Genomic DNA, 12,655 nt, shown 5'->3' with positions numbered 1-12,655 from the left:
TGTCAGAGGGGCTGGAAAATCAAGTATTGCTTGCACTTTGGTAGCAATGGGAGCAACGTGGCCTTGGCCAACCTGTTTTCCAAGGTAGGAAACTGTTCCTTTGCCGAATTCACATTTAGCTAAGTTGAGTGTAACCTGAGTTTTAGAGTTTTAACCTGTCAAAAATTTTTGTTAGCGTGTCTAAATGTGCGGACCAGGTATCAGAATATGCTACAGTGTCATCTAAATATACCTCACAATTGTTCACACCTGACAGTATTATGCTCATTAGCCGCTGAAAAGTGGCTGGTGCGTTTCGAAGTCCAAATGGCATGACTGTGTATTGCAGAAAGTGGTCCGGAGTCACAAACGCTGAAATCTCTGAAGCACGAGGTGTCAAAGGAACTTGCCAATAACCTTTTAGCAGGTCCAATTTTGTGACATATTTAGCGGCACCCACACGGTCGATACAGTCATCCATACGTGGCAACGGGAACGAGTCTGATTTTGTAACGGCGTTTACCTTTCGGTAGTCGTTACAAAACCTGAAAGTCTGATCAGCTTTGGGAACTAACAGAGATGGCGAACTCCAAGGGCTAATGCTTGGAATAGCGAAACCATGGTCTAGAAGATAGTTTACTTCTTGACGCATTATTGCACGCTTTTCTGGGTGAGTACGGTAAGCATGTTGCTTAATGGGCTTATGGGTTTCAACATCAATGTCATGACTTAACACGTTAGTTTGGGTGGGAATGTCATTAAAAAGTGCTAGGTTACTGTTAATGAGCTTATGAATGTCAGCTCGGGCGGGTTCTGGCTAATACGCTAAGTGACTGTCTAAATGGTTCAAAATTTCCGAGTTCTGAAAACGTACACAGGGGACAGAATCATGTTTGTCGCTTAACCCGTCATCACTGGGTTTGTATGATGGGCGGGTGACAGACACGGGGATAACAGGAACTGGTTTAGGAGACGAAAGTTCTTCCTTTCGACCAACATACTGCTTCAGCATGTTGACGTGACAGACACGAGTGGTTTTCTTACGGTCAGGGGTCTGAATTACATAGTCAGTCTCGCTAAGCTTTCGGTCAACTACGTAAGGGCCAGAAAATTTGGTTTGTAAACCGGAACCAACAACGGGCAACAGAACCAACACGCGGTCACCTGGCTGAAAAGTCCGTGTAACCGACTTTTTGTCATAACGGTCCTTCATTTTGGACTGTGCCTTTGACAAGGACTCACGAGCTACATCACAAGCATGATGTAGTCTTTCTCTAAATGAACTAACATAGTCCAAAATATTCTTTTCAGGGCTTGGCTTCTCTGAAAGCCATGTTTCACGGAGCAAACGCAATGGTCCACGCACAGTGTGACCAAAAACTAAGTCAGCTGGACTAAATCCTAGCGACTCTTGACATGTTTCTCTCACGGCGAACAACAACAATGGTAAGCCTTCGTCCCAATCTCGACTTGACTCGGAGCAAAACTTTCGTAACATACTTTTCAGAGTTTGATGAAACCTTTCCAGTGCACCCTGACTCTCGGGGTGATATGCGCTAGACGTGCGGTGTGTGACTTTGAGCTCTGCCATGACCTGAGCGAAAACCTTCGACATGAAGTTAGAACCTTGATCACTCTGAATGTGCTTTGGCAAACCAAATGTGGAGAAAAATCTCACAAGTGCCTTGACTATGGCACGAGCTTTTAATGTTCGGAGTGGCACTGCCTCGGGGTATCGAGTGGCAGCACACATTATCGTAAGGATGTATTGATTTCCGGATTTAGTTTTTGGCAACGGACCAACACAGTCAATAATGACGTGCTCAAACGGTTCCCCAATTACAGGAATTGGTTTTAATGGGGCAACAGGAATTACCTGATTGGGCTTACCTGACACTTGACACGTATGACAGGAACGACAGAATTTTACCACATCGGACTTGAGTCCTGGCCAGAAGAAGTAACGAAGAATACGATTGTATGTCTTTCGTATTCCCAAATGTCCTGCCATACTGTGATCATGTGCTAATGTCAAAATTTGGAAACGAAAGGGTTGGGGTATTACTACCTGACAAACAGTCATGTACATTACCAGAGCTCGGAGTCCAACGTCGCATCAACACACCATCATTCACAAGGTAAGACACACCTCGATTACATTGTTGACTTTGTAACAGTGACATACAGGAAGACAACGTAACATCAGCTTGTTGTGCCTTAATTAGCTGTTCTCTGTTCTCCGACAGAGACAGTGTTTTGTCATCAGGTTGTAGTTCAACACACACAGATTCTTCTTTTTCACATTTTGTAGGTAGACTTGGCGGATCAGAAGTGCTCACAAAAGTATCACTGAGATCCACCAAGTTTCCAAACTTTCGTGCTTGAGCACGGGTTACAGCACACATAGGAAATACTACAGATGAGTTTAACACAGAGTCATCTGACACACATGCGGAAGCGATCGGACTTTCGATCACTTCCGGCGACGGGAACACTTGTCCGCCAGCTAAATCATTCCCAAGAATAAGATCTATCCCTTCTATTGGCAGTTTTTCTCGAATGGCAACTTTACATTTGCCTGACAGAAATTGGGATGACAGTTGCACAAAGTGTAATGGGGCACGTACAACATTCATTTCAACTCCCCACATCAAAATGTCGGACCCGCAGTAAGACTGGGCCGAGAAATGTAGTACGTCATTACGTAACAAAGACTGTTTTGCACCAGTATCTCTCAGGATAGTAATTGGAATTTGGACTGACTCATTTTCCAAAGAAACAAACCCTTGTGTAACAAACGGGTTAAATGCCTTGTCCACTTTGTTATTTCCAACCATGCCCACAGGTGGCAGGGTAGGTGGCGGGGTTTGTATAAGAGCCACTGGAGATGATGACTTAGCAGATTTAAGATTTTTATTCTGCTCTTTTTTTTTCAGAACGGGACACACAGCAATGAGGTGACCCTGCTCATGGCAGTAGAAACACTCGCGTTTTTCAGCGGTGACTGGGAATGTACGTCGGAAAACTTTTGGAGAGGGATTTTTCCTCTCAACGAAACTGAAGTCATGCCTGACGGGTGGAACGAAGACGGTTTTATGCGTTAGCGCAAACTCATCAGCCATAACAGCAGCATTGTCCAGAGATGTGACTTTCTGTTCGTTTAAATAAAGTACAATTTTCTCTGGTAAACGATTCTTAAATTCTTCCATTAGAATTAGCTCACGTAGATTGTCTAATGTTTTAACTTTACTAGCCTGACACCACTTATCAAAGAGAACGCCCTTCTCTCGTGCAAACTCTACATATGTCTGTGTAGCAGTTTTTTCACAATTTCTAAATTTCTGTCTATAAGCCTCAGGCACTAACTCGTAAGCACGGAGGACTGTGGTTTTAACTGTATCATAATCTAAACTGTCTTCAATAGACAGTGACGCACACACTTCTTGGGCTTTCCCAACAAATTTGCACTGAAGCAATAGAGACCACACATTCCGTGGCCAATTTAAGGTGGCAGCTATACGCTCGAATGCACTGAAATACGAGTCTACCTCAGACTCTCTAAAAGGTGGTACTAAAGCTATGTGCCTACTAACATCAAAGCCTTCGTGGGGTCTGGAAATAGGTGACTGAAAGGAGGGACTGGCAGCGATAGCAGCTCCCTGCTCCAACTCCAGAACCCTTACCTTCAGGTGCATGGCTTCCACCTCCAACCTTTTGTTCTGCAGCTCCACCTCCCGAATTCGCAGAGTGAGTTCTAGCTCCTCTGTTGTTTGTCCAGCTTGGACTGGGAGGTCTTTAGGTGGGGTAGGAATACCAGCCAGATCACCCGGCCCGACTCCATTTGTGGGAGTTGGCCCACCAAACAACCCCCTTTCCGTCAGCTTTGATATGAGGAGTTGCTTTATTTCCTCCTTTTTGGGTTCAGGCCGAGTGCGCCCAGATCCCAAAAATATACGGGCGGTACTCGAATGGCCAACACCTAAGACCAGACGAGATCTACAGTGTTTTCTGGGTTTCGCAAATTTTTATAGCTGTTTTGTCCGCAATTACAGTAGTGTAGCCCAACCCCTGACTAGGCTTATGTCAGTTAACCTACCATTCAATTGGAATTCCCAAACCGAAGAGGCTTTCAACAAACTGAAACAACAATTCACTTCGGCCCCTATTCTAGTCCAACCCGATCATGGGAGCTGTCCTATCTCAACGTTCCAACGAGGACCACAAATTGCATCCCTGCGCCTTCTTCTCCCGACAGCTGTCTCCAGTGGAGGCAAATTAGGACGTTGGGGATCGAGAATTGTTGGCTATCAAATTAGCATTAGAAGAGTGGCAGCACTGGTTGGAAGGCGTGACTCACCCCTTTATAGTATGGCCAGGTGGTCTCTTTTCTTCTGTCGTTTTGATTTCACGGTCACCTATTGTCCAGGGTACCACAACATTAAGCCGGACGCGTTATCTCGCCTGGCTTCGCACAGGGCACAAGAGACTCCTCGTGACTCGATCATCCCTCCTCACCGCGTCATGGCAGCGGTGACTTGGGAGGTCGAGGGGGGGGACTGTTATTTCTCTCTCTGGTTCCTGTCCTTCTATATCTAGTCCTTTCTCCTTCTGTGTCTCTACGTCTTGTTTGTTAATGGATTTCAGGTGTGTCGGGACAGAGAGAAGGGGCATTCCAATTCTGCAATAAAGGCTCTAGTTTCCTGCACTCACATCGCCAGTTCGTCGTCTGCCAACCTGGTAGTACTGCACCATTCGTTTTTGGTAAAATTAGCTATGGCATTAACTGACCTCGATCATCTCTGCAGGTGACTGATCTCCCGGTATATCCTGACAACCCTTCTACATCTCCTGCCGTCCTACTCCCAGTGTCTCAAGATCGCTGCTTCTGTTGGTCATCATCCGGCGGCCGGTTTTCCTACTAACTGCAATCTACTCCAGTCAGATCGGGCTCTTCACTGACTCGGAGCTCAACTTGAGAAAGATCTCATTCCCGGTCCAGTTGTTTCCTGTTTTGAACACTCTAAATAAAGACTTGCTAAACACCGATCTGCATTTGGGCCTCTCCTTCTACCAACACATAACAGGAAGGGAACAAATATGTCTAAAAGGATGCTTGAACATGCTTGAGGCTTCTTTTTTGCTAAACACAAGTATCAGCTGGAACAGTGTGTGATCACTATACAACCAGATAATTCCCTGAACTAGGTCTCTTTTCTTCTGTCGTTTTGATTTCACGGTCACCTATTGTCCAGGGTACCACAACATTAAGCCGGACGCGTTATCTCGCCTGGCTTCGCACAGGGCACAAGAGACTCCTCGTGACTCGATCATCCCTCCTCACCGCGTCATGGCAGCGGTGACTTGGGAGGTCGAGGGGGGGGACTGTTATTTCTCTCTCTGGTTCCTGTCCTTCTATATCTAGTCCTTTCTCCTTCTGTGTCTCTACGTCTTGTTTGTTAATGGATTTCAGGTGTGTCGGGACAGAGAGAAGGGGCATTCCAATTCTGCAATAAAGGCTCTAGTTTCCTGCACTCACATCGCCAGTTCGTCGTCTGCCAACCTGGTAGTACTGCACCATTCGTTTTTGGTAAAATTAGCTATGGCATTAACTGACCTCGATCATCTCTGCAGGTGACTGATCTCCCGGTATATCCTGACAACCCTTCTACATCTCCTGCCGTCCTACTCCCAGTGTCTCAAGATCGCTGCTTCTGTTGGTCATCATCCGGCGGCCGGTTTTCCTACTAACTGCAATCTACTCCAGTCAGATCGGGCTCTTCACTGACTCGGAGCTCAACTTGAGAAAGATCTCATTCCCGGTCCAGTTGTTTCCTGTTTTGAACACTCTAAATAAAGACTTGCTAAACACCGATCTGCATTTGGGCCTCTCCTTCTACCAACACATAACAGGAAGGGAACAAATATGTCTAAAAGGATGCTTGAACATGCTTGAGGCTTCTTTTTTGCTAAACACAAGTATCAGCTGGAACAGTGTGTGATCACTATACAACCAGATAATTCCCTGAACTAGTATGAAAAATAGTGATATATTTGCAATAAACACTGAAAATAGCAAATACTGCAAATCAGCTATACTTCTACTTCACAACATTTCAATATTGATGCAGTAATAGGATGGTCTCTTTGTTGTGTTGGGATATGATGAGCCATCTGCCCAGTACTGTTGCCAACCCTTCATTTGCTGGGTCATGATAGACAAACTATTTTACATTGTACTGTGTATCACTGTATGTGCTCTGACATTGCCAGCTTTATTCTTAAATATATTCTGTCCTGTCTTTCTCAGGCTGTTTCCTCCTGGCAAACACTCATTTCACTTCAAAGCCCGGTTATGTGGGTCGGCTTCACGGCCCGTTTTTACCAGGGAACCACAAATACTGCCTGAGATTCTACTACCTGATTCATGGATTTAGAAAAATTGACAATGGTCTGGTTCTTTACATTTATGATGAAAATGATGTGGCCCAAGAGAAGGTGTGGAGCCTGGCTGACACTTCCAGGGCTGTATGGACTGAGGTGGAGATCACCTACATGAAGCCCATGCTTTCTAAGGTGAAGCATTAGCTCTGTGATTTATGTGGCAGTTGGTTTTGAATGGCTGATAAAAGGCTTAAATGGAAGAATGAAAAAACAGAATGAATGGGCTAGAAATAACATTGGATATGGTTGAATAGCAATACTTAGTATATTATCTATTTTCCCAGATAGTGTTTGTCAGCATATGTCAGAACTTCTTGGAATGTGGCCTGATAGCCATTGATGACATCACTGTGAGCCTGGGGGACTGTCAAAGCACAACAGGTAAAGTACTCACTGAGGGCGTTGTGACAGACATAAACTAATAACTACTGTTGGTGCCTAAGAGTCTAGTGTTAACTAGGCATCCTTCTGGTGCCAACAGCACCTTGGCAGCAGTTGCTTTGTCAGAAATACAGAAGACAGCAGTTGCTGGTACCTGTTCACATAGCAGTGCACTGATGTGAAACAGTAGCAGTGGGAAAGGTTGTGTTAGCACTAGCTGTAATTTAAAGGTGACATATTATACACATTTTCAGGAGAAAAAATTAGGCCCACAAAGTCCCCTAAATATAACTGTAAATTGTCACAGCATCTTTTCTGGGATATTGGATACTAGTGCCACTGAAAACGACCATTATTGGTGTCAATTTGCATGCTGCCACGTCTTTGAGGAAGTGTCTACTGCGTAGGTTGCACCTCCTCCTGGTTTCCATGGTAAGGGAGGGGCGCTGTTGGGGTGGAGGGGTGGGCTCTGAGAGTGGAGTGAATGACACATAATGGCTGCTGTTACAGGAGGAGATGTGAGACAGTGAAGAATGGTACTGGGTAATACTGTCTGGGTAATACTGATCCTATCCATCCTTGTCACTCCTAAAGAGAACCTCAACATCTTCAGCTCTGTTACCTCTAGCTTTGCCTCCTGTCTTTTTCTCACTGCCACTGTCTCTAAACCATACAACAATGCTGGTCTCACCACTGTCTTGTACACCTTTTCTTTCATTCTTGCTGACACTCTTTTGTCACACATCACACCTGATACTTTCCTCCACCCGTTCGAGACACAGGAATGGGAGTCCTTGATCCGATCTGGTGCACTCCTCTGACGGCCACACCTCCACCTTGAACTTCTCTGTCATACCTATAGCACACCTCACCACTGTTTTACAGCTCTCATACTTGTCCTGCACCACTCGAACATACTCTGCATACTCTCTGCCAGACTCTAGACTTCCTCATACAAAACCACAGCTCTCTTCACCGTCATATGCTTTTTCCAAATCTACAAAGACTCAATGCAGCTCCTTCTGACCTTTTCTGTACTTCTTGATCAGCATTCTCAAAGCAAATATTGCATCTGTGGTACTCTTTCTTGGCATGAAACCATACTGCTGCTCACTAATGCTCCCTTCTGACCTCAGCCTTGCCCCCACTACTCTTTCCCGTAGCTTCATTGTGTGACTCATCAGCTTTATTTCTCTGTAGTTTCCACAACTCTGCACGTCTCCCTTGTTCTTAAAAATGGGCACGAGTACACTTCTCCATTCCTCAGGCATCCTTTCACTCTCCAAGGTCTTGTTAAGTAGCCCAGTCAAAAACTCTACTGCCACCTCTCTTAACCCTCTGGGGTCTGAGGGGGTTTTTGGGGCCTGGACAAATTTTGACATGTCCTGACATTTGTGCTTTTTTCAGTGTCTTTTAACCATATTAATGTCCAAAGTTTAATAACACTGTAATCAGCACAAAATTGGCTACAATAATATGTGAGCAGCAAGTTTATACATGATTGTGTTTTTGAGAAAAAAGTGTTTATGCATGGTTAGTGAAAAACTACAATTTTTTACTCACTGAAATAAGACCATAAAACACAAACAGAACATTGGTTCACAAGACTTTGGAGACCTGCATGTTGTAGGCTAAAGTGTTTACTTCAGAGTGCTGTGAATGTCATCTTGTTCACACATTCACAGCAAACAATACACTGATTTAAATTTTCTAAGACACTTTTTGTCCAGAAAGGCCATATGCAAGAGGGTGTGTCTGAGGATGAATAGTCATGTGATTTACCTGAGAACACAAAAGACGCACTGAACGACCAGACAAAGACGCGAATAATGAGTCTTTCAGTCAATGTAGATGCGTCCCATCTGCACTAATCCGTCCGATTAGTGCAGCACAATACAAAACAATGAGGAGCTAAACGATCCTCATTTGAGTTAAAATCAGTGATTTTACTCTGAGGACAAGCTAAACTATTTGTCTCTGTGTGGAATATAAGGAGCGCCGATTCACGTGTGTAACGCGCCATCATCCAAACGCACAGAAAAAGTGAGTAAATTCTATGATGAAGTTTGATATTTTGTGTCATTTCTCGGGGGTGTGCACATATTTACCTGGTTCACCTGAGATTATTTACATGTGAACAGTGAACAGTGTACAAGGCGGGACTGCATTACCTGTAATGAGGTGAGACAGGAAAAAACGGACTTCTCCTTACGTTCATACGGATTAAATAAAAAGTGATGATTTGTTTTCGACTTGAATTGTTTCACTCAAAAGAAAACATTTCAAGCTTTCTAGCCATATAATTCTTGTTTTTATGAGCCAAGTATTCGCTGAGATTCTGGTTGTTTTATTTACGCGTCTGTGAAGAGAAATGGCAGAGACAGAAAAGGCCGAGAGCGCACCCTGTCGGCTTTCTTTATTTAAAAAAAGCACAACATTTGTTGTTATTATAATGGTATACCACTAAAACTAGACCCTTTACAGATTTGAATGATATACTTCGCGTGCGTCGACCCCAGAGGGTTAAACACTTCCATACCTCCATAGGTATGTCGTCAGGACCAACTGCCTTTCCACTCTTTGCTACTTCACAACAGTCACCTCTTCTACTCTGTTCTCTTGACATTTTTCTCATTCATCAGCTCTTCAAAGTATTCCTTCCATCTTTCCATCACACTTGTGGCACCTGTCAACACATTTCCATCCCTGTCCTTAATCATCCTAACCTGCTGCACATCCTTCACATCTCTGTCTCTCTGCCTCGCCAACCTTTACAACCTCTTTCCACCTCTCCCTCCTTAGTGTTCAACCTATCAAATCCTCATACGCAGTTTGTTTGGCCTTTGCCACCTCTACCTTCACCTTACACTGCATCTCCCTGTAATCCTGTCTGTTCTCTTCTGTCCTTTCAGTGTCCCACTTCTTCTTAGCTACTCTTTTCCTCTTAACACACTCCTGAACTTCCTCATTCCACCGCCAAGTCTCCTTATCTGCTTTCCTGTTTCCAGAGCATAACTAAGGGATGGTTCAGGGTTGCCTGAAGCCAGCCCTAACTATATGCTTTGTCAAAGAGGAAGGTTTTAAGTCTAGCCTTAAAAGTATAGAGAGTGTCTGCCTCCTGAACCCAGGCTGGGAGCTGGTTCCATAGAAGAAGAGCTTGATAACTAAAGGCTCTGCCTCCCATTCTGCTTTTGGAAACTCTGGGAACCACAAGTAGACCTGCACTCTGAGAGCGAAGTGGTCTATTGGGATAATATGGTACTATGAAGTCTTTAAGGTATGAAGGAGCTTGATTATGAAGGGATTTGTATGTGAGAAGAAGGATTTTAAATTCTATTCTATATTTTACAGGGAGCCAATGAAGAAAAGCCAGTATAGGAGAAATATGATCTCTCTTGCTAGTTCCTGTCAGGACTCTGGCTGCGGCATTTTGGATTAATTGGAGGCTTTTTATGGAGATATTGGGACATCCAGATAGTAATGAGTTACAGTAATCTAGCCTTGAGGTAACAAATGCATGGACTAGTTTTTCTGCATCATTTTGAGACAGGATGTTCCTAATTTTGGAAATGTTTGGCCCAAATATAATGACTTCTGTTTTCTCCGAGTTTAAAAGTAAAAAGTTACTGGTCATCCAGGCCTTTATGTCAGTTAGACAGGCTTGAAGTCTGGTTAACTGGTTTGTGTTAACAGGTTTAATAGATAGATATAACTGAGTGTCATCTGCATAGCAGTGGTAATTAATAGAGTGCTTCCTAATGACATATCCTAAAGGAAGCATGTACAGGGTGAACAGAATCGGTCCTAGCACGGAGCCTTGTGGAACTCCATAACTAACTTTTGTTCGTGTGGAAGGTTCATCATGGACATGAACAAACTGGAATCTGTCCGATAAATAGGATTGGAACCACTTTAACGCTGTTCCTCTGATACCAATCACATGCTCCAGTCTCTGTAATAAGATGTTGTGGTCAATGGTGTCGAATGCAGCACTAAGGTCTAGGAGGACAAGTATTGAAACAAGTCCATTATCTGAGGCTAAGAGAAGATCGTTGGTAACTTTCAACAGTGCTGTTTCTGTACTATGTGCTCTAAATCCTGATTGAAAATCTTCATATAGTTCATTCCTGTGTAAGTGGTCTGATAGCTGCTTAGCAACAGCTTTTTCTAGGATTTTAGAAATAAATGGCAGGTTGGATATTGGTCTATAATTAGTCAAGACTCCTGGATCAAGACTAGGCTTTTTGAGTAAAGGTTTGATTACTGCAGTCTTAAAGGCCTGTGGTACGTAGCCTGATACTAGAGATAAATTTACCAAGTCCAATAAAGATGAGTTCATTAATGGCAGGGTGCCTTTAAGCAGTCTAGTCGGGATGGGGTCTAAGAGACACGTTGATGATTTCGATGAAGCAACTACTGATGTAAATTCAGAGAGATCTATGGGAGAGAAGCAGTCTAAACATAACTGAGGTCCTACAGATGATTCAAGAGCTACTGTAGTAGAAGATTCATTTATTGCAGGTATAGGAAGCATCTGCTGAATTTTATCTCTAATAGTTGTGATTTTATTTGTAAAGAAACTCATAAATTCATCACTGCTGAGAGCTAACAGAGCTGTGACTTTTTGTCAGCCTGGCTACAGTGCTGAAAAGAAACCTGGGATTGTTCTTATTTTCCTCTATTAGTGATGAATAGTATGCAGTTCTGGCTTTACGGAGAGCTTTTTTATATGTTAGTAGACTGTTTTTCCAGGCTAGAAAAATTTCCTCTAAGTTTGTGGAATGCCACTTCCTTTCCAGCCTTCGCGATGCCTGCTTTATGGTACGAATATGTAAATTATACCATGGGGCTAGTCTTCTCTGATTCACTAACTTCTTTTTCAGAGGGGCCACAGAATCAAGTGTTTCACGCAGTGAGGTTACAGCGCTGTCAACAATATGATCAATTTGGTAGGGAGTGGGATTGAAGCAGCTGCCCTCCACTAAGTTTATACTTGGCATAGATGTAAATAAAGATGGAATAATTTTCTTAAATTTATTAACAGCGTTGTCGGATAAACATCTGCTGTAGTGGAATTTTCTTCCAAACGCTGCATGATCCATCATTTTAAATTCAAAAGTTATTAAAGAATGATCTGACAAAACAGGATTTGGGGGAAAAACTATTAGATGTTCAATTTCGACACCATAGGTCAGAACAAGATCAAGGGTGTGATTGGTTTATTAACATTTTGAATGAAACCAATTGAATCTAATATAGAATTAAATGCAATGCTGAGGCCGTTATTTTCAACATCTACATGAATGTTAAAATCTCCCACTATAATGACTTTATCTGATCTAAGCACTAAATAAGACAGGAAGTCAGGGAAATCAGTTAAAAACTCTGAGTAAGGGACAGGTGGACGGTACACAATGACAAGTAGAACTGGTTTTTGTGTTTTCCAGTTTGGATGCGAGAGACTAAGAGTGAGGCTCTCAAATGAGTTATAACTGTTCTGAGGATGAAAGTTTAATAATATGTTTGAGTGGAAGATTGCAGCTACTCCTCCACCTCGACCTGTGCTTTGAGGAACATGATAATTTTTATGACTGAGGGGGGTTGATTCATTCAGACTGACATATTCATCCTGCTGTAACCAGGTCTCAGTAAGATAAAGTAGGTCAATTTGGTGATCAGTTATCAAATAATTTACTAACAGAGATTCAGATGAAAGAGACCTGATATTTAATAATCCACATTTGACAGTTCTGTTTTTCTGTTCAATAAGAGGAGTGGTCTTAATTTTTATTAAGTTTTTATGAATAACTCCTCTTCTGTTAACTTCTGGAAATGTGAAGGTCTGGGGTTGCTT

At 43.1% G+C, this 12,655-nt stretch overlaps 1 protein-coding gene across 3 annotated transcripts in view; it reads left to right on the top strand.

Moving 5' to 3' along the window:
- The window catches only part of mamdc2a (MAM domain containing 2a), an 80,685-nt gene that overhangs the window by 38,521 nt on the left and 29,509 nt on the right, over nt 1-12,655 (top strand). For 2 of the 3 annotated variants that reach the window (XM_026311915.1, XM_026311924.1), the window contains exons 9-10: nt 6,287-6,552; nt 6,705-6,801. The exons of the other annotated variant lie outside the window; for it this stretch is intronic. In XM_026311915.1, the coding sequence (XP_026167700.1) occupies nt 6,287-6,552; nt 6,705-6,801 (363 nt within the window). The remainder of the gene's footprint in view (nt 1-6,286; nt 6,553-6,704; nt 6,802-12,655) is intronic. 3 annotated transcript variants of the gene reach the window in all.

The sequence above is a fragment of the Mastacembelus armatus genome, unplaced genomic scaffold (genome assembly GCF_900324485.2).
Source record: "Mastacembelus armatus unplaced genomic scaffold, fMasArm1.2, whole genome shotgun sequence".
In the NCBI taxonomy this organism is placed as follows: Eukaryota; Metazoa; Chordata; class Actinopteri; order Synbranchiformes; family Mastacembelidae; genus Mastacembelus; species Mastacembelus armatus.
The sequence above is the reverse complement of the archived record's forward strand: the minus strand, read 5'-3'. Positions and strand labels throughout refer to the sequence as shown.